The sequence below is a fragment of the Euprymna scolopes genome, chromosome 22 (assembly GCF_053919585.1).
Source record: "Euprymna scolopes isolate OS-2025 chromosome 22, ASM5391958v1, whole genome shotgun sequence".
NCBI classification, from domain to species: domain Eukaryota; kingdom Metazoa; phylum Mollusca; class Cephalopoda; order Sepiida; family Sepiolidae; genus Euprymna; species Euprymna scolopes.
Genome location: NC_136503.1, coordinates 44,200,981 through 44,226,505, shown reverse-complemented (window position 1 = coordinate 44,226,505; position 25,525 = coordinate 44,200,981). Strand labels below are relative to the sequence as shown.

The 25,525-nt window shown below is 33.5% G+C and overlaps 1 protein-coding gene across 3 annotated transcripts in view; it reads left to right on the top strand.

The window, feature by feature from the left end:
- LOC145243381 (host cell factor 2-like) overlaps positions 1 to 25,525 on the top strand; it is a 110,904-nt gene that overhangs the window by 7,041 nt on the left and 78,338 nt on the right. For all 3 annotated transcript variants that reach the window (XM_080106216.1, XM_080106215.1, XM_080106214.1), the window contains exon 2: positions 24,037 to 24,258. In XM_080106216.1, the coding sequence (XP_079962342.1) occupies positions 24,037 to 24,258 (222 nt within the window). The remainder of the gene's footprint in view (positions 1 to 24,036; positions 24,259 to 25,525) is intronic.

Sequence of the window (25,525 nt, the reverse complement as noted above, 5' to 3'; positions counted from 1 at the left end):
TTGTAGACATTTTCTCACAACTTGCCCTGAGCTATGTTCATCTTCCCTTCTGTCTCCACTGGGATCTTCCGACCACTTGGTTGTCTCAATTAAGATAAAAACAAAATGTAATAAGTCTTCCAACATACCTCTCCATCGTACAGTATATCGATACTCTGTGGCTGACTGGATAGCGTTCGTACATTTATATCAGATCTACCTCTACGTTCCACGTCTAAAATGAATGTGTCCTCTAAAGTATCAGACCTGGCCGAATGGTTAATTGTAGATATAGACCACTTCATAACCTCCAAAAAATTCCAGCAAAAACCTAACAGTCAGTCGTGATTCTCTGCAGAATGTGCTGCTGCCATTGTGCACAGAAATCACTATTTCCATTGCTTCCAACGTAATAGATGTACTGAGACTGAGACTCAGGGCTCCCAGCAACCATTGCAAAAGAGTAATAAAGAATGTGAGAGAGTTGTATGTTCAGTCAATCAAGCAGCGGCTTGGTTTCTACCAATTTTGGCAAATAACAAACAGGGTCCTGAATAGTGTGTACTCTATCCCAATCATCATCAATGAATCTGAGGTAATCTCGTCAGCATCAGACAAAGCCAAACTCTTTGCCAAGAAATTTGCAGTTAATTCTATCCTATACGATCAGGGCCGCCAACCCCACATATTTCCTCCTATGTCTAAAAACACGCTATGCGACATACAAATATCTGTGCGTGATGTTGTCAAGCTAATCAAAAAACGCAATTCCAGTAAAGCAACTGGCCCTGACGGCATTCTATTATAGTGCTCAAAAAGCTTCAATCAGAACTAGTTCCCATACTTACAAAGTTGTTTAAGTAGTAATACACACGGACGAAAAAACGCTTTGGATAATCACAGATTTCAAGGTAGTTCTACTAAAATAGCCATATTTTTTAAACCAAAGCACTTCAAGTCTTCAAATTACTACTGTTTTGTTCGGAAATGAATATACTTTCAAATGAATTAATAAATATGAATGTACATTATATATTTTAAGAGTTTTAAGCAAATAAAGTGATAAAAATGTGAACGTCATAAAATGGCGTTTTCGGTAAGGTTTTGTAATGACCCCCCCTGTTTTCTAAAGGTCCGTACCGTGATTGTATGAAGAATTTCGTCATGAAATTTGGGAACCAATTAGAAGAGGTGTTAATCTTAATACTGTCAAGTGTCCGAAATATTTTTGACCATTTCTTTTTTTGTCGTGTTAAAAATAAGATTTTAATATGACGAGTATTGAACATTTTGAAAAAAAAATTCTTCGGACACCCAGTAGTAAGTAAATCAATCTTTTTACTATCTTTATCAATTAAAAGTATTGTTTTATGTTGAGTAGGACCGCGGTAATTGATAATTTAAAAGGACCTACCCGAAAAAAAAAATTGTTTCTTTTTAATCGAATTTGGTCAAATGAAGTTTAAGCAGCAGCAGCAGCAGCTCCAGCTTGTAGAATCAGCGATAGCACAGTTGTAAACAAACACGCGTTCTTTAATTTTTATTCAAGAACGAATTAAGAAAGACATGAAAATATGAATATAAATGTTCTTATGTTTAATTAGAGCTATTTTGTTATCAGAATAACATTAGTTTAGAACTATTCGGTTTTCAGAATATATAATAACAACAATCCTAACCAATTCGGCATTATAAATCTGTTGCAATTTCTCACAAATCTCGTCAAATTTAAAAACATGGTTAAAAAAACAAAAACTTTTGTAGATATATAGCTTGCATGCACTTTTATTCTTTAAATTAGTTTTTGAACAGCGAATTAAAACAATGTTTTACTGCGAACAGCCACAAATGTTTTTTTTTTTTCAAAATCAAAATAAGTATCAAAATCTCGTTTATACATAGATTCGAAAAAGTTGTCAAAAAACAAATATATAACAAATAAATGTTATCAAAGGCAAGATAAGTTACTTTTCTACCAAACTGGATATATTTTTTGTGTTTTTATTCAATGTAACATGTTTATTCAGCTCGAAAAAAATATAGTGTTTACCGTGGAAAATTAAAAATGGCGCCCGGCCCGACTCTCTTTGACACGGTAAGTTTGAGAAAAGGAGTTAAAAATAAAAAAACTATACAAAATACTGTTAAAAACTCACCGAATATATGTCAGCCTATGTCACGGTAACATATATTGAGCGAGTTTCTAGCAGTATTTTGTCTACTTTTTTATTTTTAACTCTTTTCCCCAAACTTACCGTTTCAAGAGAGTCGGGCGCCATTTTAAATTTTCCAAAACATCGGTAAACACTGTTTTCAAGCTGAATAAACATGTTACATTAAATAAAAACACTAAAAAATTATCCAGTTAGGTAGAAAAGTAACTTGCTTTTGATAACATTTATTTGTTATATATTTGTTTTTTTGACAACTTTTTCGAATCTATGTGTATAGTAATACAAACCCTCAAAATCTATATCAATATTCTTGAAATTTTAAAAGCAGTTAGAAAACACATCAAACTACAATTAGGAAGCTTTTTATTTCGTTATTTTTTTTTCTACTTATTAAGCGAAAGATATTTTTACAACCTGCTCCAGCGTAGTATAAACGGCCTATGGAATTAACACCTTCAACCTCGAAAATAGAAATCAACAAATTTTTGAACGCTCTTTTTGAAAAAAAAGCTCTTAACTTCACCTCTAATACAAATTATGTGTGGCAAGTCTCCTCCTAAAACACTCTTTAACCCTAACAATAACACTAAGTTCGAGTGGCAAGCCCCCCCCCCCAACAAAATACCTCTGTAAGCCACATACAAGCATCTAAAACAAACAAACAAAAAATAGATCCTTCCTTAAAGAAAAATACACATAAAAATAAATTGGTTAACTGTCCTAAAATGCTAGAACGGCCAGGAAATGATGAATTATTTTACATTAAATTTTTGTGAAACTAACCGCTCCCCCCTCTAATATTGTTTTTGTTAGCTTTGTCTCTGTCAAGTTTTCAGTATGTTCACACATAATTTTCCTTAGCCCTACAATTAATTCAAAGTCCGAATGGCAACCGTCCCCATATTCTCATTGCATAGAAACCCTCTTAAAACTACACATAATCATCTTAAAAAAAAAAAAAAAAAAAAAAAAAAAAAAGCATGCATATTTTCCCATAGAAAAAAAAAAACAGTTAACTGCCCTAAAATGCTAGAATGACCTGTAATAGGAAATTATTTTACATTCAATTCTAAAATAATTTATTTATCTTTCATTAAAGTTTTTCATGGCATTTTATACATAATTTCCTAAAAAGGTAGAATCACATTTTGGAGGGGTGGTCAGAAGGAGTTGAGTGGGGTTAAACAGAAGGTGTTAATCTACAATAATACCAAAGAAATATTGCAATATATTCATTTTTAAATGGTCTTATGTTTAGATTTAAGTTTTTTGTACATAAAGCACATTACAATTCAACTTTGAGTTCTCCAACTTCTTTTCTGTTTATGGATACATGGCATTTTTAAGGAATTGCTGCATATTTATGCACATTTACTGCAGATTATTTGGAAACCATAAACTTTGGGAGATTTTCAGTTGCATATTCTGATTCCTTGTACAAAAATACACTTATATGGTAAATTTCATTTCTTAGTCTTGTGTTTTAACAAAGATATGACATTTTTACTGAAAAAGTAGTGTAAAAAATGTGACGAAACGCATATGGTCTTAAAGAGGGAAAAATATCCAAACGTGTGAGGCACAAAAATAGCCATAACTTCCTTAATTTTAATCAGATTTAAAAAATTTAAAAAGATTCTTTCTTAGCTCATCAAGCTCTTTCTATGCATACCAATATTGAAATATTTCAAGCTATTTCAATTTTTTCATGTGTATTGCTAGTTTAAGCGTTGTCTTAAGGAGAATTGCTTTCCAACATCCTGGAAAACTTCAACAGTATGTCCCGTATTTAAAAATTCAGGTGATCGGTCATCTCCCTTTCAATACAGACCAATCAGTCTCCTGTGCATCATGCGTAAGTTTCTTAAATCTGTGTTAAATAGAGAAGTAGTCAACCACCTCAGCAAAAATAACCTCCTTAGTGACATGCAATATAGTTTCTGTTCTGCTAGATCTACAGCAGATATGCTAGCGGTTATATTTCATAGGATTAGCGAATCTCTCAATGAATGCTGTCTTTCTAGGGCAATTGCTCTTGACATATCTAAGGCCTTTGATAGGGTATGGCATAAAGGTTTACTTCACAAGATCTCCAGCTATGGTATAGCTGGAAATGTCTTTTCAATTCTAAAATCATTTCTCTCTGATAGGTTCATAAGAGTAGTGGTTGATGGGCAGAAATCAGAAGTTCACAGTATTAATGCTGGAGTCCCTCAGGTATCCATCCTGGGCCCAGCTCTCCTCTTGATCTACATCAAGGATCTCTCAAATCATATCCTAAGATCATTCGTAGACATTTATGCTGATGACACTATCATCTATGGCAATATTTCAAACGACTAAGTTATCTTTGATTCTTTTTCCTCTGATCTTGATCACGTGATGCAGTGGGAAAAAAAGTTGGCTGGTTAATTTTGATGCATTTAAAACGAAGTTTCTATCTTTACATCATCAACGCTCTGATCTCTGTTTGGCATCAATTGAAATGAATAGCCCTCGTCTTATGAGGCTTCATGTTTTGACAAGTTTCTGGATCTGACCTTTTCTCCTGATCTGAGATGGAACATGTACATCAGATCTGTTGTCAAGGTTGCTGGAAAAATGGTGGGATCGTTCTACCACTCCAGTAAATATCTCACTGTTGATGCAATTCTCTATCTATATAAAAGCCAAGTACGTCCAAGGATGGAGTACTGTTGCCATATTTGGGCAGGAACTGCTAGAACCAGCTTATTCTGCCTTGACAGAGTTCAAAATAGACTTTGTAGCCTAGTGAGGAGTGGGTTTTTTTCTGCCCTGCAACCTCTTTTCCACAGAAAAGATGTTGCGAGTTTGTCTCTGCTTTCTCATTATTTTCATGGTAAGTGCTTGTCTGAGCTCCAATCTATGGTCTCCCCCTTAGTCTGGCTTTCACAAAAAACACTCATCTAGCTGAAACCACTATCACTAATTTCCCCTACTCTTTATCTGTGCCTAAACCTAAACGTAGATTCCATGAACAAAGCTTCTTTCTTAGAACTGCACACCTGTGGAACTCTGTTCTTGCTTTCCAACTGACTACAATATGGTCGTCTTCAAGTCCAACGTAAACAAGTTCTTGATGAGCCATCCCCTTAAATAATCCAATTTACCAAATTTCCACTACTAACAATTACTATGATATTTTCCCATTGACTACTGTACATTCATTAATCCTTATCCTCGAGTGACCTCCAGGCCTTAATAAGTGGCGACTCCTTTGTAAAAGGGGAAAAAAAAAATGTTCAAAATAAACTGTTTGTTTAATCTGTGTCGTCAACAATAAATTTTTAAACTGAGTTATAACAAACTGACAGATCGTCTTATACAAAGGCATTGACACATCTTTTTAAAAATCAAAAACAAAAAAAAATGACATTTTAATCAAGATTGATGTAACAGCCGCTTCTTTTCTCTTTTCTTTGGCAAAATAAAGATAAATGAATATGAAGAAAAGATTCTATCGTTACAATGTACTTTTTATTTTAATTTATTTATTTTTTTTTACATGAATCGTATTAGGCATCTTATCTTGATTAATACAATTGGGATTGTTTGTGTGTGTTTTTCACAGCACTTGCACAGCAAACTATCATTTTTTTCATACATTATTGATTATTTTATTTGTCCGTCAACCATATTTTTTAAACGTAATAAATATATTGCAGAATTTGTCTCGCTTCAAAATACCAGAAATCCTAATTACTTTTTAGAAACGAAGAATATTGCATTAATAGTAAATAATAAATTCCCAACAAATGAAGTGGATGCCATGACCGGAAATTGAAACTGAAACTTTGATATCTTCAACCTGAGGTTCTACCAACTGACCTATTTAGACTTTTTTTATGAATAGCACTTAAAACATTTGATGCCTCTATTCAGTTTCAAAAGATAATGGATACCTCCTGTAAGGGTTAGGTGCATGTGTAATTGTGAGGCAAGGGTTGTGCAATCTCCAACCACACCTCTCCTGAATCAGCACTGATTGAGTCCAGTGGCAGGAAGTGCTAGACAACTGGAAACAATGCCAAGATAAGCGGAGAGCACAGACAGCACCTGGAATTCTCAAATGGTCACCCATTTTTTAGTATTGACAAGGCTCAACATTGCTTAACTTTGGTGATCTAGCTGGAACCGATGCGTCAGCATGATTATGTTGTATACATTACTGTAACAAAATAATAACAAAATTATGTCATACGTTACAGTAATAAAAGGCTTTGGCGTGACGTCATATATTTATGATTTACGTCATGTTTAAAAACATTGAAACAAATGATAACAAATGAATGAGTAAATATTATCAGTAGCATTGGAAATTATTTTAATAATTTGAAACAAATAATTTTAATTTAACTACGTAGTCGCTTTTAAAAAGTTTTTTAGTTTGATATGGACCGCTAATTATATGTATTCCTAGTTTATTAAAAATTAATGAAAAAAAAAATGAATAGCTTACATTTTGGTTTAATCTATTGTATATAAAAAATCCTATAAGTTTTGAAAACTTCTGTATTAATTTAGAAATCATTTATGTAGATTTTATTGAAATAAAAATTTTGTATTTTATTTATCTTTGGGCTGATAAAAAAAATGTTTTCCTGTCTAAATTTTTTATTTACTTAAAAATTTAACTAAAAGTTAAAAACCTTATAATATATATATATATATATATATATATATATAATTTTCTGATTCAAAATATGCAAGTTATTACATAAAGACTAGGCAAACTCTTAGTATTCTTTCTCATTTCTTATTCTTGTACACCAAACAATAACTTTCAATTTTTTGGCAAAAATTTTAAAGGGTAGACAACTCTTGAAAAATATTATTACCTCCCCTTTATCGATTTATTTGACACCAAATGAGGGTAGTTTCTACTGCAGGACCGACTGAGCAATGGTTTCAAATGCGTTGGTAAGATCTAAAAATGCTGAAATTGTGCACTTAGCCTCACATTCTGATGGCAAGTACTGATAAAGATAGGCAGCTTATTCTGTGGCAGAGTGTGATTTTAGAAAAACAAATCGAGATGGATAAGTTTATTTTCTATGAGATGTGAAGTAAGATAATCGTTCATGATGTGCTCCATGACCTTGTAAAGACAAAAGGTCAGAAAAATTAGACAATAGCTAGATAACTTCGATCTATCACATTTGCGCTTGTAGACCTGTACCATGATGGAGGCATGCAACCAGATACAAACAGATTAAACAAATGAGCCAGGGGCTTTGATTTTGATAATGAGTGAGCACACCGATTGAGCAGAATATTGGGAATATTATCTAGCCTCATACTCTTTCCAGTGTCAAGTTCATTTAGTTTCGCAAAAACAATATCTGGTATAAACCGAATATCAGTTCAATTATATGTTCCATAATGGAACGCTGAAGTGTGTTGTTAGTGATGTTTTGGTGCGGATCATGGGAATGTTTCGGGTCTTTCAACATCAGACATCCCTCCCCGCGCATGACCCGACCAGAGGTGATCGGTAAAGCAATATCATTAAGTAAGGGTGCACCTGTCGATGGTGGCGAAGCATATTGTGCACTGCACTCAAAGGAGTTGTACCTGCATAGTGCTGATTAAGAAGCGTCGCTTTATCAAATAATGTGCTGGAGGTAACTGTTCTGTCAGACAGGTCAAGGATGGCATCAGGTGCCGAAGAGAACTTATAGAATTTTTTGGCAAGTCACCAATAAGTGCATGACGAGGGACTATCAACGATCTTGTTAGCCTTGTGACGATAATTGTCTGCCTTGATATGTTTTATTATGGTTGGTTTTGTGTGTTTTGAAACAGTTGTAGATTGTACTCAGAAGCATGTAATCGATATAGAGACCAGGCAGATTTCTTGATTCGGGACAAGCGTTGAAATTCCGGTATTACAAATGGCAATGAGTGATTATATGATCTCGCAGCATGTTTAGCCACATGAGTGAATATTACCAAGCCAAGCTGAGAGGTTAGAGAATTGAAAGCAATATCAGGATCATCATATTCGTAAAATATATCCCAGGGCAGAGCCAATTTGTTTTGGTATGTCAGGAATTTTAGTTGAACTCGTAGCATCATTTAAACGAAAGGAAAAAATTGCATGGTCTAACGTACCCACAGGAGGGTCCGATGACGGCACACTAAATATGTTAAAATAATACTTAATAAAGACTGTCAGGAAATCTTGTTGCAGTCTTTACAATTTAAGTCAAATTAAAGTCACCACAGTCAGTCAAATAAGAAACATGATGATTATCGGGGTTGGTTGCTAACCAGTTTGAGTTCCAACAGTTGAAATCGCCAATTATCATATATGCAATGTTTTTTTGTTTTTTTTTCTCATGGTATGAGTCAATAGATGATTTGATGTGCATCAAAATAGACATGTATACCAAATGTGAAAAACACTTTTCTAATTCTTTTTATCTGGAAAATAAATTGTCCATTATCAAAAATAGTAACCTAATTTGAAGAAGCCTGGAAAAAAAATATGGATGACATAAGAGAAAGAATTCTGCAGTTATAAAGAGCAAAAGTAAAATTTTCTTTGTCTAAATCTTGGTAAAATAGTCTCCATCCAAAAAAAAAAAAAAAATTGAATAGAATTTACTTGATTTTACATTTTCAGACTTACTTGTAATACCTAAGAATTGAGAGAATAGTATTTTATAAAAATTTCAAAGTTCATATTCCTTGCAGCATCATGTGATAAATACAATTGATAGGAAAAAAGAGCTGGAAGAAAAAAAAAAAAAGGCAAGATTTGAAGATCAAAGAAACCTTCACAAAATCAAGTAAACTAACAATTCACCAACTTGTGCAAAAGATGAAAAAGAAAATGACGACTCAGCAAAAATGAAAACTGTTAGAATTATACTAACTTAAGGAGCTTACAAGAAGTCAAACATGCATAATGTGAACGAATTACATAGTTTTTAAAAAGTAATTTAATATTAAAAAATATTTTATCTGGAATCTTTTTGAAGATATTTAGTTTCAATATAAATCATATTACAAATGATCTTCATTTTTAGTTTTTTATATATGTACTGATTTCACAAGAATACAGTTTTGTTACTGGTTTTATTATTTATGTACGACAAATTTGCAAGGTGCAACTTTAAAAAGTATATTGTTCTATTAAACTTTTGTTTAAATAATTTGACTTTTTTTGTTTTATTAACAAAAAAAAAACGAAAAAGATTGAGAAGACATTTTTCATTTGGTAAAGATCTTTGGAAGATTGTCAGTTAACCCCCCCCTCCCCCCAAAAAAAGAGAAGCATTTTATTATTTCTAGTCGCCACTTGGAAAAATAACTCGTAAATGCAACTATTTCACTCGCAATGTAAAGCCGTGGTTTTATAAGCAGCTTCTTATAAATTGATATTCTGTAATATGCAGTTGTAATTTTGTATTGTTATACTTCATATCCAATGTGTTTGTCGATAAAAAATGGATCTGGAAGGAGTAGTAACAGCAGTTTTAAGAATGTCTGCAGTTTTAACCAGAATTTGATGGTTTAGCCTTTACAAGATGTAATTTTGAAAAAAAAAATTATAACTGCAGAAATAAAGCAAAATCTTAATTATGGGGTATATGATAGTGATTGCAAACAGTAGTTGAGTTCAACTGACAAATTTCCAGTAGCATGCCAGTCCCCAGAACACTTTGAAACCATTGGCCAAGAGGATGCCCAAGAGCTAGGTGAGAGACAAATAATACCTAGCTGGAGGATGTAATTAAATTCATGCCTAACCACCTGTCATTTCACTACAAGGTTGTGGAACTCTCTTCCTGCTCACTGTTTTCCTATTTATAGTCTTGGTCTTTTCAAGACTAAGGTCAATAGGCATCTGTTTTTGCAATAATCATCTTTTGTTCTTGTTAGTTCCTTACATCAAGTGGCTTCATGTCTTGACTCTAGCAATTTCTCTAAATAAGTGGCAAGGACATAAAAAACAGGAGCGATAATAGTTTCAATAAAATGCAGAATAAATTGAACAGGTTTTCTTCAAGTTTGTTAGATCTGGAAAAGAATCCAATAATAAATGACAAGAGTTTTCAGAAGCTACACAAAATACAGAACTAGAAAGTGGATCGGATGCTTTTCTATCCGATAATTATAGGTTAGTATTAGAATCTGTCAGTTTGCTTCATAACATGTCCATGATTAAATTTAAATGCTGTAAGAAATTTTCACCTGGGATGCAGACGTCTGCAACTATAAATATCTAACGTGAAATCTCTGCATAATTCCAAATCGAAAGATTGTGCAACTTGAGAGTTATTTTCACAACGTTTCAACTGATGTAACTTTTTTTTTTTTTTTAGGTCTATCTTGACAAACACATGAATCTGCACAGAATTTCAAACAGAAATTTTTATTTAATCCATAAGGGTAGCATACTCTCATTCTGTCAGCCATGACTGGATAGAAGTCCAAAGTAATTTGCAACTATATTTTGAGTATTGACTGCATAGATTCAGAAATGTTATGCAGTAGTTGGTTTGTTTCTTTTGTGCCTGCAGAAAAGTGAGGTGTAAAGTTGTGCTTGCTGTATGTCTTGTTTCTATCTAACTATATTCTTTTAAGGTTTTGATTGTCAAGTTGTTTTCATTAGAAATTGGCATTTCACATTGGCTTACGAAAATAATAGTTTTGAATGAGTGGGAAGCATTTTCTTTAGTTGGAAAATGCTGAGTGAACACCTTATGTGAAATAATTTTTTAGATGTAGCATCAAGCTATTGGTTTTGATTACATCCTCTTTCCTCTCTGTGCAGAGAGGAATAAATGAAAAGGAAAGAGTAAGCTAAATGAATGGAGAAAGAAAGAGTAGCTTGTGTATGCTCGTAAATTTTAACGTTTGCATCGCATCTTTACCTCCCACAATACAATTGGAAGCAAAAACGTACACCTAAGATCATAAAATTTTCATGAGTAAAATTTTATGAGAAATCCAGTAAGTAATTAATTTTGTATTAGTTTTTACAATTAATAAGAAGCAAAGGTTTTTATTTCAGAAGTTATAAAACAAGATACAAATGTTTATATGGGGTTCAGAGCTAGGAGCATGAGCACCCAGTTTTCATTACTTACTGGGTAATGTCATAAGTCTCTACTAGTATATAATATTACACAATGAAGATTCGATTAAACGTTGATTAATACTGTCAGTTTCAGAAAATATAGGAAAATCCATACCGTCTCTCGCTTCTTGGTCAGCAAGTCCAATGGCGACTATTTGGGATTGTGTAACTTGTTTTTTATATGGGAGTCAGCACTTATCAAGGCCATCAGGACACTCAAGGACAAAGTTTAAGGAGTGTAAAGTAGTCTCAGTGTAGTGACTGTTAGTGGTGGAAATTAGGTAGAATTTGATTATTTTAGGGAGTGGGATATCAAGAATTTATTTACATTTGACTTGAAGACAACCATATTGTAGTCAGCTGGGAAGCAGACCAGCGGAACACTTCTACTACCAAGCAGTTCTAGAAAAGAAGCTTTGTTTATGGAATTTGTGCTTAGATTTAGGTGCTGATAGAGAGTAGGGAAGATTGTTGGTAGTGGTTGTAGCTAGATGTGTGCTTTTTGTGAAAGTTTGGCAGGGCATTACCATTGATTGAAGCTCAGACAAGCACTTGCCATGAAAATAATTATAGAGTAGAGACAAACTCACCACGTCTCTTCTGTAGGAAAATAGGTTGGCGGGAGGAGAAAAAGGCATCACCTACTAGATTTTGAAGCCGGTTTTGAACTCTAAGACAGGATAGGGTGTTCTGAACAGCTCTTCTCCAGATGTGGCAACAGTACTCCATTTTAGAGTGTATTTGGCTCTTATACAGGTAGAGAATTACATCAGGATTGAAATACCTTCTGGAGCAGTAGAATGATGCAACAATTTTTCCATCAACATTAGCAACAGATTTGATGCAAGTCTTCCATTTCAGGTCTAGCGTGAAGGTTAGTCCCAGAAGCTTATCAAAGCAGGGCACTTTTTGAGACTAGAGTCATTCATATCAATTGTGGTAAAGTGGGAATCAGTGTTGGTGGTGAAAAGATAGAAGTTTGGTTTTGAATGCATTAAAATGAATTAACCACCTTTTTCCCCCATTGCACTACATGCTCAAGGTCAGAGGAGAGATCCAAAGAAATCTTAGTCGTTGCTAGCATTTGAAGTGTTGCCGTAGATAGTAGAATCGTCTGCATATATGTTGACAAATGAACTTGGAATGTGATTTAAGAGATCATGATAATAAGGAAGAGAGTTGGGCCTAGGATGGATCCTTGAGATATACCAGCATTGATACTTTGAACTTTGGACTTCTACCCATGGATGACTCCTTACATAAACCTATCAGAGAGAAAGAATTTAGTGATTGCGAAGACATTTCCAGATATTCCATAGTTAGGGATCTTGTGAAGTAAACATTGATGCCAAACCCTATCAAATGTTTTTGATATGTCAAGAGCTATTGCTCTAGAGAAGAAATCTCCCATCGATAGATTCATTAATCCTATGTTAAGATTACTCTTAGTATATCAGTTGTAGATCTTACAGGGCAGAAACAACATTGCTTGTCACTGAGTACGTTATTTTGGCCGAGGTGGTTGATAATTCCTTTATTTATCATGGATTCGAGCAACTTATGGCATATAGAGGACGGATTGATCTGTACTGATGCAAAAGACCGATCTCCAGTATTTTTGAATACAGGGCAGACTAACAAGGTTTTCCAAGGTGTTGGGAAGCATTTCTCCTGTAGGCATCGATTGAGCAACTTTGCAAGAATGGGTGCTAGTATCCGGTTGTAGCTTTTTTGAGTATTATGATTAGAATAGTGTCAGAAATAATTGCTTTGCTGGAATCAATGTTCTTGATGAGTGTAGCAACGTCTCAAACAGATATGTGGATGTGGCTTAGATTATTTTTGATCTATGGAGGAAATTTGGGAGATAGGTGGCCTTGATCGCATCTGGTTGAATTTAATGCAAAGTTCTTGGCAAAAAGTTTTACTTTGTCAGATAAAAAAAAAACAAATGATAAACAAATACAATGGTTACTATGAAATATAGTAATTGCACTTGTTTACCCTGCCCACTTTGACTGCATATGCTTCTAGTTATAATTATTCGGAAAAAATTTGAATGTCTGCTAGACATTATCCTCCAGTGTCTACAGTCTCTTTGTACAGGAGTTTGTCAGGTCACTCTGACATGAGAATACTTCACTCTACAAGTAAACTGCGACCAAATATTTAAAATAATGTGTATTCATGACCCAAATAAAATTCTTTTGGTATAACAACCCACTGACTTTTACGAGGAATGGTGCACCTTCTTCAAATGATTTTACTTCTAGTAACATCGATAAGCTGGATACTTTATCAATACTAGATGAATTCTTGCCCTTGAATCCAGTAAGAACAAGAAAACACAATAAATACTCTGCTACCTCTCTCCCACAGAAGAGACGTTGCGAGCCTATCCTTGTTTTATCGTTATTTCCATGGCAGGTGCTCGTCTGAACTCCAATCTCTGGTCCCCCCCTCCTCGCCAATCTTTCACGAAAAACATCCGTCTATCTAGCTGAATCCACTGTGAAAATTTTCCCCCACTCTATATCTGTGCCTAAATCAAAACGCGGATTCCATGAACAAAGCTTCTTTCTTAGAACTGCATGCCTGTGGAACTCTGTTCCGTCTGCCTGCTTCCCACCGGACTACAACTTGGATGTGTTCAAGTCCAATGTTAACAAATTCCTAATGAACCGCCCCCTTAAGTAAATACTTCATCAAATCTCCACACTAACGTAATGTACTTGCAAAAACCCTTATCCCTGAGTGGCTTCCAGGCCTTGATAAGTGGTGATCACTGTGTAAAAAAAAAAAAAAAAAAAAAAAAAACTACTGACAGGGGGGTACTCTGCATTGCCCGTGTGTAGTAAGGAACCGGGGGGGGGGGAGATGTTAAAAAAAAAGAAAGAAAAGGTGGTAGCAGCAGGGAGGAGGGAATCAAAATAACAGTAGGCAGTTTGGGTAGAGAGAGGTGTTTTTAAGACAAAAAAAAAGGGTAGCAGGCAGGCTCGAACTCGTAATGTGAAGGAGGAAAACAAGGTGAAAAAAAAAAAACTAACGCCTTAGCTGATGCATCCATCACGCAACTGGAAGTCACGAGTGTTGGAATTAAGGGTAGTCAATTGAAAGGAGACGATGACTTGTAAAAATGTTGACAAAAAAAGCGATCCCCCTCCTTGTAAAAAAAAAATGGCTGAGTTGAGGGTGAAGGAATTAATGTTTTAGGCCAATTTTTCAACATTGGGTGTCTGAGATGTTGAACTTCAAAACAATACCGATCTCATCATGTGTGTTGAAAGTTTTCAGCAGACATACAAACATACACACACACACACTTTGCTTTTTCTATTATAGAAGACTAGCGGGGGTACCCGGCGTGGCCCGGGTGTTTGTAGGTGTGTGTTGTGGGGGGGGGGGTGATTAAAACAACCCTGTTTTAAAACAAAACGTTGGCTGGGTGTTTGGAGGTGTAAAAGAAAAAAAAAAGTTTTAGTAGGAAAGTAGGCTTGAACCCCAAACCTTTGACGTGGAGATGGAAATGAAATGGAAAAAAACCCTGGGATCTAGCCATCTCGGACACGAGAAAAAAAGGAATGAAAAGCCTTTTAATTTAACGTTTATAAAATGAAATTAACATGTGCGAGAAACTTAAGTCGCGTGATGCTTGACCTTGAAACATGACGCGGCTGCAAGCCAGTTTTTGCTTGTTTTATACTGAAAAGCGAAAGATAAACAGGACGCTCTAAAAATCTGGAAAAAATAGCCCTTGAAAGTCGCGCAAATTAATAGATAGGCAACCCCCGTTCGTAACTCATAGGTATTATCATTTAGACGTGATATAAAAAGTTTTAAGAAGGAATGAGCCAACCGAAAAGTCCAGCGAAAAAAGCCTTTTACAGACATACACAAAAAGCGAACATACATACATACATACATTTTCGTTTTTATATATATATATAGATAATAACATAGTGAATTGGTCATTGGGGTAGAGGAAAGTTGATCTCAAATTTTTTACTGGCTCAACATTTGAAAGGTAAAAAACTTTAATGGAATGTTTGAATATCTATATCGTATAGAGATCAAGTGTTAACCTCAAGAAGGGCCCCTTGATTTGAGAACTTTGAAGTAAAATAAAACAAAGAGATACTGCCATACCTAAGAGTTAATGTTATAATTAATTTTTTTATCTTCCTAACTTTTTTCAAATTGTAACTTAGTTTTTTTATTTAAACATTAACTGTTACCACTAAGATATGGCACACCTTATCTCCTTTCTCCCATACATCCATGTTTTGAGGACAAACAAAAAAAAATTATTCATTTTTCATGAATTGACCCAATATCCATGTCGATATCTCATCGAATTTTCACTTTATAGTATTACCCCATAATAAATATGATAGTCTTTGTTAGAAATTGATCTCTTTCTCTTTATTCCTCCTAAATTACATAACTTCATATGTTAGATGTCTTGTAAGATTTTAAAAGTTGGACCTAAATAGCATTTAAACTGATAGAACAAGCTTTGATTCTGTCTAGTGAACTGTTAGTTGTGAATATTTTTTCAATTATGACCAAAAAATCAAGCAACAAGGGAAATAACTTATTAAAATAGGATGAAATAGGGAATAAGGATCCTCAACCGACTTCACTGCAAAGAAAGAAACAAAAGCATAGATTTCAGTCGACACTAGTTTGCCCTTCACACATGGCTTGGATTTTCACAATTGTTTTGCGGATTTTTGCGACCAAGAGTATGTTTTTTTTATATATTTACAAACCAAAGCAAACTTTGGATTGATATTTTTATTTAAAAAAAATAATAAAAATAAGTTATCCTGTTTACAAAGCATTTTGTGGGGAACAGGATTTTCCCTACATTAAAAACCGACATAATTGAGAATTTAGGACTTGTTGCTTATATTTGTGACTTTAGTAGCAATACCAGACACCATAACGTTCAGTGCTGGATAAGGCACACACTGCTACTTAATTTGACACTCATATCTTTAAATCAGTAAGAAGTGCATTTCTCCTATGTCCATGAAAATAAAACTTATATAACTGGATTCACAATAAAATTTACTTAAAAATGGTATTTTAATATTTTTGTTGTGATTTGTATATTCGAAGAAATCACTATTTAAATCCGACTATTAACGACAAAACTTGCCAGCAAAGCATGCCTGTTTGTGGTAGATGAATTTTTGCAAATAAGCGGTTGGGGTGTGTTCACATAAATACTTGAAGCAGAAGTTGTACACGTTGACAACGTTTCTAATTGTTTTAGCTAATTAGAGAAAAGAATTGTCTTTGCTATGGAATTTGAATGCAACACGTACGTCTTTCTAGTCAAAAGTTAGAATATCTCAAAGTTGACGTAGTACAAAGATAAGTAAAGATATGAACTGTGTTCAAATACTATTTAATGCTGAATATATTAATTTCTTTTGCCCTAAAATTTGAAAAGAATTGGATAAAGGAACTTATGCACAAGTAGATAAAGGTAGTGTCAAACACGTATGAGAATTTTTGTGTGCCGTGACACGCGCAAAAAAATCTGTAAACAAATCATTCGTCAACTAATTTACGAAAAGTATTTAGTTTTTTGTTTTTGTTAACTTTTAGAAAACATAAGTTTTTAATTATGGACAGGAAAATAATTTTTTTTTTTTTTTTTTTTGAAAAAATGGAGATTTTTTTTTTTTTTTTTTTTTTTTTTTTTTGTTCTTGGTTTCTGAGTCATAAATAAAACATCTTAAAGTTAATGCTTTGTAATACAAATAAAGATATAAACTGTGTTCAAACGCTATTTAATAGCGAATATATTAATTTCTTTTGTCCTAAACTTTGAAAAGAATTGGATAAAAACATTTTATGCTTGAGTAGATAAAAGTAGTGACAACCGCATATGAACATGATGAGAATTTTTGTGTGCCGTGACACACACAAAAAAAAAATCTGTAAACAAATCGTTCGTCAACTAACTTACGAAAATAAAGTATTCATTTTATTTTTGTTATTTAGTAAACGTAAATTTTTAAGGTACTACTACAGTTTATCACCGAAAATTGAGACGCCATTTCTTTTTTTTTGGGGAGGGGGGTACTGTCGTCAAAATCAAAGGAAGAAATCAGCATTTTAAACTATGACCAAAGCAATGAATAGATAATGATTATTTCCAGAAAGAACTAATTACTATGTGCCCCAGCCTAGTATAAACATCCCCAACCTCTCTGTTAAGAACCGCTTTCGAGGTGGGTGGGGTGGGGGGGTTCTTCTGAAAGCCGTTCTTAACATGAGGTGGTTGGGGTGTTTATACTATGCTGGGGGCACGTAGTAATTAGTTTAATTTTTTTTATTTATTTCATGCTTTCGTCATAGTTTAAAATACTAATTGCTCTCGATGCTTTTGATGGCAGGTGCCCGAAAAAATGGCGTCTCTGTTTTCAGCGATAAACTGTAATAGTACCATTTTTAATTATGGATAGGAAAAGAATTTTTTTTTTTTTTTTTTTTTAAAAAAGGAATAACCGACAATGAACTTTTTTTCTGTTGTTGTTCTTGGTTTTCGAGTCGCAAATAAAACATCTCAAAGTTAACACTTTGTAATACAAAGATAAGTAAAGATAGAAACTGTTCGAATGCTGTTTAATAGTGAATATATTAATTTCTTGTTTCCTAAAATTTGAAAAGAATTGGATAAAAACTTTTTATGCATTAGTAGATAAAGGTAGTGACAACCGCATATATAAACATGGGAATTTTTGTGTGCCGAGACGTGCGCACAAAAAATCTGTAAACAAATCGTTCGTCAACTAACTTAATAACAAAGTATTCAATTTTTTAATTTTTTTTTTTTTTTAGAAAACATAAATTTTTAATTATGGAAAGAAAAAGAATATTTAAAAAAAAATTCTTTGAAAAAGAATGCCCGACAATGACCATACTTTTAAATGAGTTAAAACACATAAATCACTTATTCAGTTAAGTAAAAAAAATAACTTTTATTGGGTTTGTTTTACAATCCACAGAGGTATGAAAAAGTGATCAAAAAAACAAATATATAACAAATAAATGTTACCAAAGGCAAGTTACTCTTCTACCTATCTCGATAAATTTTTGGTGTTGTAAATGTTTATTCTGTTAAAAAAAACAAGTAGTGTCAAGCGTTACATGAGAACAAGAAAAAAATGGCTACAATGTCTCTTGAAGTCTCGACAATGACTTAAAAATAAAAAACTATACAAAATAGTGGTAGAAACTCACCTGATAATTGTCACAGTAACTTGAAGCCGTTAAAATGAAATTTAATTATACTAATTAGTTTAATGTACTTGAAAACATAATTGTAATCTGTACAAAATTTCCTTTCATTTGATATGCTACAAGCCATATTTTGTTAATTTCTTTGAATTCTGTCATGGTAGCCATCTTGGATTTCCTGGTTGCCATCTTGGATTTTTCACAGTGTAATGAGGACAAATGATAAATGTCCATCAGAATAATATTTTGCATGATGATAAAGCCTTACCTACCATTTTTTTTTAACTCTTTATGATGCTTCTACTTCAAGCTGTTAAAATGAAAATTATGCTAATTAGTTTAATGTACTTGAAAACAGTTTTGATCTGTACAAAATCTTTAATTTGATATACTAGAAGCCATATTTTGTTAATAATTTCTTTGAATCATGCCATTTTGGATTTTCCGGTCGCCCTCTTGGATTTTTCATGATGTTATAATGACAAATGATAATGTCCATCAGAATAATACTTCTTATGATGATAAAGCCTTACTTACCATTTTTCTTAGCTGTTTTTATGATGTTTCTATTTAAAGCTGTTAAAATGAAACTGAAATATGCTAATTAGTATGCAAGTTACCAAGTGAGATGGTCGTAAATAACACCAACTGAACCTTCATGGTATTATATGTTCAAAATTTCATCATAATATCTTAAAGATCTGAAGATACAACTTTTTAAAGATAGGTTAGTCTGTAAATTGTGCAAATTTCCTACCATTTTCAGTCACAAGCTTATATGCATTTGAATAGGACTGTCCAGTGAACCACACATTTTTTGATACTTTGAATAGTCATAACTCCAGTTCTAATGGGCCGATTTTAAAGTAAAGATAATATTTCTGTGTTTTTTTTTTATGCTCTTTTCAATAATGCTTGACTTGAGTTTATTCAGTCTAAAGAAAAAAATGTTTGGTATTGCTAATTTTAGGATTCCACCTTCACTGACCTCTATCAGGATGGATCAGCGTCCTAAATTCTCAATTATGTTGGTTTTTAATGGAGAGAAAATCCTGTTCTCTACAAAATGTTTTGTAAACAATATAACTCATTTTTATTATTATTTTAAAATAAAAATATCAATCCAGAGTGCCTCATTTTGGGGAGCTTGTTCTTCCCAAAATGGAACACCGTGGTTGGAATGGCTGCCCTTAAAATATTAGGTTTAAAAAGTTTTATTAAAAAAACTGTAAATATATATTTAAAAAAAACAAAAAAAACGCACTGTTGGTTGTAAAAATTTACAAAAGAATCGTGAATGTCTGTATGAAGGTCAAGGTCAATCCAGTGTCAACTGAAATGTGTGCTTTTGTTTCTTTCCTCAGAGTGAAGTCAGTTGGGTTCTTTGTTCCCTATTTTGTCCTTAGAATTAAGTATATAAATAGTTGTCTCTTTTACAAATAACATTTAATTTTTTTCTGGATAAGTTTTAAATAATGTGTAAACAAATAAAAAAATAAAATGACTTCACTGCATCCCGGGTGATGCCAGGTAGGAGCAGCTAGTATTGATATAAAGATATTAATATTAGTAAGGCTATATATACAAAAATGATAGGATGTAACTCTTAAAATAGTTATAAATTTTAGCTACTTGCACATATAATTTAAATCATGCTATACTTGTTCAACAATTTTTAACCTGACTATCTATGACCTTTTTATATTCTGTTAATATTTTGCTATTAAAGAGTACTAATCCAACTGGATTAAAGGTTTTAACTTTAAATCTATAATCCAGTAGTTAACCTTTCCATATTAATCTCTAAAATCAGTAGTGAAATATTTGAGCACACTTTAAAAAAAAATACATATTGAAGTTGAATGTTGATTATTTGAAATAAGATTTTTAAGTGTGTGCGAGAGAGAAATTAATTCAGCTCTCCTAGTTGGCATCTATTAGTGGAATATTTCTAAATTTATTTTTTCCAGAGTTCTTAATTAGAAAATAAAAATAATTTAAATTTTTCAAAATCTGAACAGGGCCAAATAGGACCATGCAAAAGGTTCAGTATTCGTTCAGAGTTTTACAAATATCAAAATAATTGAATGTGGCATATTTTAAAACTTTACTGCAGTTTCGTGGAATTTCGATTATCAAAAATGTCATATTTGAAATAATTTTTGTTATATTTCTCTTAGTCTGTCTCACTTTTTCTCGGAAACTGCTGGCCCAATCTAGCTGAAATTTTGTATGCACTTTTATGATAAGGTGCAGCAAGCTAAGTATTATGGTATCTGTTAGATGAACAGTTAGGAAATAATAGGAATTAGTATTTATTGCATAAATGAGCACAAGTTTAACCATACCATATCCAATCATTAATTTGGCATAAAGCACTTCTAAGTCAACGGACTATAACATTTGCCTGTTTTATCCAGAAACAAATTCAAGAAAAGTATATTAATAAGAAATTGTATTGTGCTATTGTGGAAAGCTTTTAACAATGCCAAGATGTTATCTAATGAGCTTTGTGTAAAATAAGGGCACATGAATATTGGAAGTTTGTTGAAGCAATATACAGAAATGCTCAAAGTCGTGTTAGAATTAACAGTACATTTAGTGACAACTCTCACGTTAAAGTAAAAAGTACATTATGGTTTTGTACTGAATTTGTTGTTTTTCATTTGTGCTTTAGAAGCATTGTTCTAGGAGGGTTAGGGTTCTTTAGTAGAGATGCTCTCTGTTGATCATTTCCAACTTGCCTGTGAAACAATGGAAGATCTACTTGTTTAAATTAAAAGCTTGGAGGAATACTATGGAAAGTAAAGATCTAAAAGTGAATGCTACAAAAATCAAAATGATGATCAGTGGTTTTAGTGTTAGAAAGCCTTCAGAAAAATGAAAGTTCTCTTGCTAAGTTTGCAGAAAGGGAGTAGAGTGCAAATATCCTCTCAATTATTAAATCCTTTCTCTCTAATAGGTTTATAAGAGTAGTCGTTGATGGGCAGAAATCAGAAATTCATAGTATTAAAGCTGGCAGTCCTAAAGATTCCATCCTGGACCCGACTCTCTTCCTGATCCTATCCGGCCCTGTCGGTGGGGCATTAGAATACGCCGACTGCCCCCTTGCAGAGGGTAAAAGTCCCTCAATGGTGGTCCTGGATATGATCTTAAACTATATCCAGTGGTGAGGCCCCAGCTTGTGGGCTTTGGGGAGTGTGGAGCCACCCTTTAATTACCATTGCTCCCGGGTCCACTCTGACCCGGAGTGGTAGTATTTGTTAGGGTCCCAACTATGGGTTGAATAGAAACCAACGTGAAAACAACAAATATATTCTATTAAAAAAAATTTTCTTCAAAATCTTTGGATTCGGCATTAAATAACCCGAAAAGGGTTGATATGCCGTAAAACAAAAACAACCAACCAATCCTGATCCTATCAGTGATCTTCCAAATCACATTCTTAGATCATTCATAGACATTTATGCAGATGACATCACAATCTATGGCAACACTTCAAAGGCCAGCAATGACAAAAATCTTTCTGATTCTCTCTTTTCTGATCTTAAGAACATAGTATAATGGGGGAAAAATGGCTGGTTAATTTTAATGCATTGAAAACCAATCTTCTCTCCTTTTATCATAATCGCTCTTAACTCCATCATGTGCCAATTGAAATGAATGGCTTTTGTCTTGGATAAGCTTCATGTCTTGACAAGCTTCTGGAACTGACCTTCACTCCTGATCTGAAATGGAACACGTACATCAAATATGTTGCCAAGTTCGCTGGAAAAATGGTTGAATCACTCTACCACTCCCGTAGGTATTTCACTGCCGATGCAATCCTCTATCTATATAAGAGCCAGTTATGCCCTAAAATGGGGTTCTGTTGCCACATCTGGGAAAGAGCTGCTTGGCGTGCTCTATTCGGACTTGATTTTTTGTCGTATTTGTAAGCATTGGGTATAGAAGAGTGAGAGAAGATAATGAGCTTATTTGCAAAAAAAAAATGTAAGACAATAGAGATGAATAAAAACTGATGTGGAGAAAAGTATACCTGGATGGTGAAGCTGTTGAGAAGTTATTTTGGTGATACTAGGAAAACATAAGTGATAAAAATGACCACTAAAGAGGAACAAAGATCTGGCATAAGATCGTTTAGTTTGGAAGACAATTTTTTAAAGCCTTCAAATGCATAGTATGTAAAATGGATGTTAAGATGAATATGATGTCTGCTTAGACAGTGCTTAGATAATGCTTGGCATTGACCCTACACCTTTGTGATGACAGTGATATGATGACTAGATGAAAGGAAACCTAGCTAATCACTCTAAAATTTGTCTGGAAAGAATCTCCAGATATTCTCTTCTCAATTGTGACAATTGGGAAGAGAATGGTTCAGAATTGCCAATCAGGATGGCGTAAATCATGCAGGTCAGAATGAAATAACTCAGTATTGAAAACCAATGATCTCTTTTTGTTGAACATCAGTAAAAATTTTGCACGTTATGTGTTTAAAGAAGCCATTTTTTTTTTTTATATTAGTCAACAAATTTTTAAGACAATTCTATGGATGAAAGAAAACAAAATTTTGATTTTTATAACTTGAATTTTATCTGGAAAAAATCTTGAAAATCTGTATGAACTCTGATTACAAACTGAACTCTTTATCTTTTAATCAATAGGGATTTCTTGTTCTGTGAGCTATGATCAAATAGAAGTTTTGATTTGTAATTGTAATTCTGAAACATTTACATTGGAGTCACCGTTTATTAAAGCCCAGAGGCCACTTAAGGATAAGGATTAAACAGTGTACAGTTGTCAATGAGACAATATCTTAGTAATCGTTAGTAGTGGAAATTTGGTAAATTGGATTACTTAAGGGGAATGGCGCATCAAGAACTTGTTTATGTTGGACTTGAGGATGGCCATATTGTAGGCAGCATGAAAGCAGGCAAACGGAAGCGAGTTCCATAGGTGTGCAGTTCTAAGAAAGAAGTTTTGTTCATGGAATCTATCTTTAGGTTTAGGTACATATAAAGAGTGGGGGAAATTATTGATAGTGTTTTCAGCTAGATGAGTGTTTCTCGTGAAAGTTTGGCGAGTGGGGGGAGGGGACATAGATTGGAGCTCAGACAAGCACTTACCATGAAAATAACGGGTCTGTGAGAAAGAGGTTGCAGGGAAGAGAAAAGGGCACTCCCTACTAGGCTACAAAGTCTATTTTGAACTCTGTTAAGGCAGGATAAGGTCTTTCTAGCAACTCCTGTCCAGATGTGGCAACAATACTCCATCCTTGGACGTATCTGGCTCTTATGCAGGTAGAGAATTGCATCTGCAGTGAGATATCTATTTAATCAATAGAACGATCCCACCATTTTTCCAGCGACTTTGGCAACGGATTTGATGTACGTGTTCCATTTCAGATCATGAGTAAAGGTAAGCCCATTTTTTTTTTAATATTTATGAAATAAATTTCTCTTGATGGTTTCATATTTTATTTTACTAATTGTGACTATTTGTGTTTTTCAGCTAACAATCAGTGGTTTGTTCCCGCTGTGCGGGGCGATATTCCACCTGGATGTGCTGCCTATGGTTTCATTTGTGATGGCACCCGAATCATGGTATTTGGTGGAATGGTTGAATATGGCAAATATTCCAATGAATTGTATGAACTCCAAGCAAGTCGGTGGGAATGGAAACGGTTGAAACCGAAACCCCCCAAAAATGGGCAGCCTCCTTGTCCAAGATTAGGTCTGTTTATATCTCTTTAGTTCTCTTTCAGTTTCTCATCTTGTTTATAAAGCAAATAATTACATTCAAGAACTATATATACACACACACACACACACACACACACACACTACAATTAGTTAGAAATAATATTGAATATTAATTTTTATTTTCTTGGAAGAAATGTTGGTTCTTGTTCGGAATTCCTACAATATTAAAAAACAAAATGATGTATGCACCTGTGACTAAAAGAAAATTTTGTATTCTAAAAATCACAAATTGATCTAGTAATTTCATTTTTATAAATAAAATAGTGTTTTAAGTGACTAGCATTTCAGCCCGGCGTTGCCCGAGTGTTTGGAGGTGTGTGTTGAGCAAAAAAAAAAAAAAAAAAAAAAAAAAAAAAGCAGGCATTTTTTTTTAACTTTGACCCTTATTATGACCCCATAACATTTGTTTTGGGCCCAAATCAAGTTAAGTTAGATCTATGTCCAAGGAACCTATATCTAAAATTTCAAGTGTTTAGACTCAAAATTGTCGGAGTTTGATACAGTTCTCAAAGGTCAAATTGTTGAACTTTGACCCCCTTAACAGCCAAATTTCTGGCCAAAAACCAATCACAAAGATTTTTCCAAATCTCAGTATCCTATATATCAAATTTCGAGTCTGTAGACTTAAAATTGGCAGTTATTGTGTAGGGAAATGTACACAGACGCACACACAGACACATTCACTTTTATAGATATATAGATTAATGAGAATTTGTAGGCATCACAAAGAAAATCTCACAAGTTTGAGTTATGCTTGTTATCTTCCTTTTTTTTTTCTTTAAACTGTTTTCAAGATGGTGTTACAAAACAATCTTCCTCGGGGAACTATTCAGTTTGATTTTCTAATTCAAAAATTAAACTATTTGATCAAATTGTGGTTTTTCAAATACAGTAGTTTCTTTCCCTCATGGATACATGATACATCATACAGATTTTTCTTTATTTTTGCTTTTTTAATATATGAGGAATTTTAGATAAGCACTGAATTTTGTGCTATCCCTTAAGATTTTATTTCTCAAACTTAATTTTCACCTTTTATCGATACCTAGACTCCATGTGGTGAGCTGAATCATCATCTTAATCACTTTTAATGGTTAAATGACATGTGGCTTTGGATTAATGAATAAACAAGGACAATATTGAATATTTCTAATATGAATTTATTTTATTTTGTAAAACCAGCATATCCAGTCAGTATGGACAGTTGCATCATGAAATCCTAGGAACTTTCCATTGTC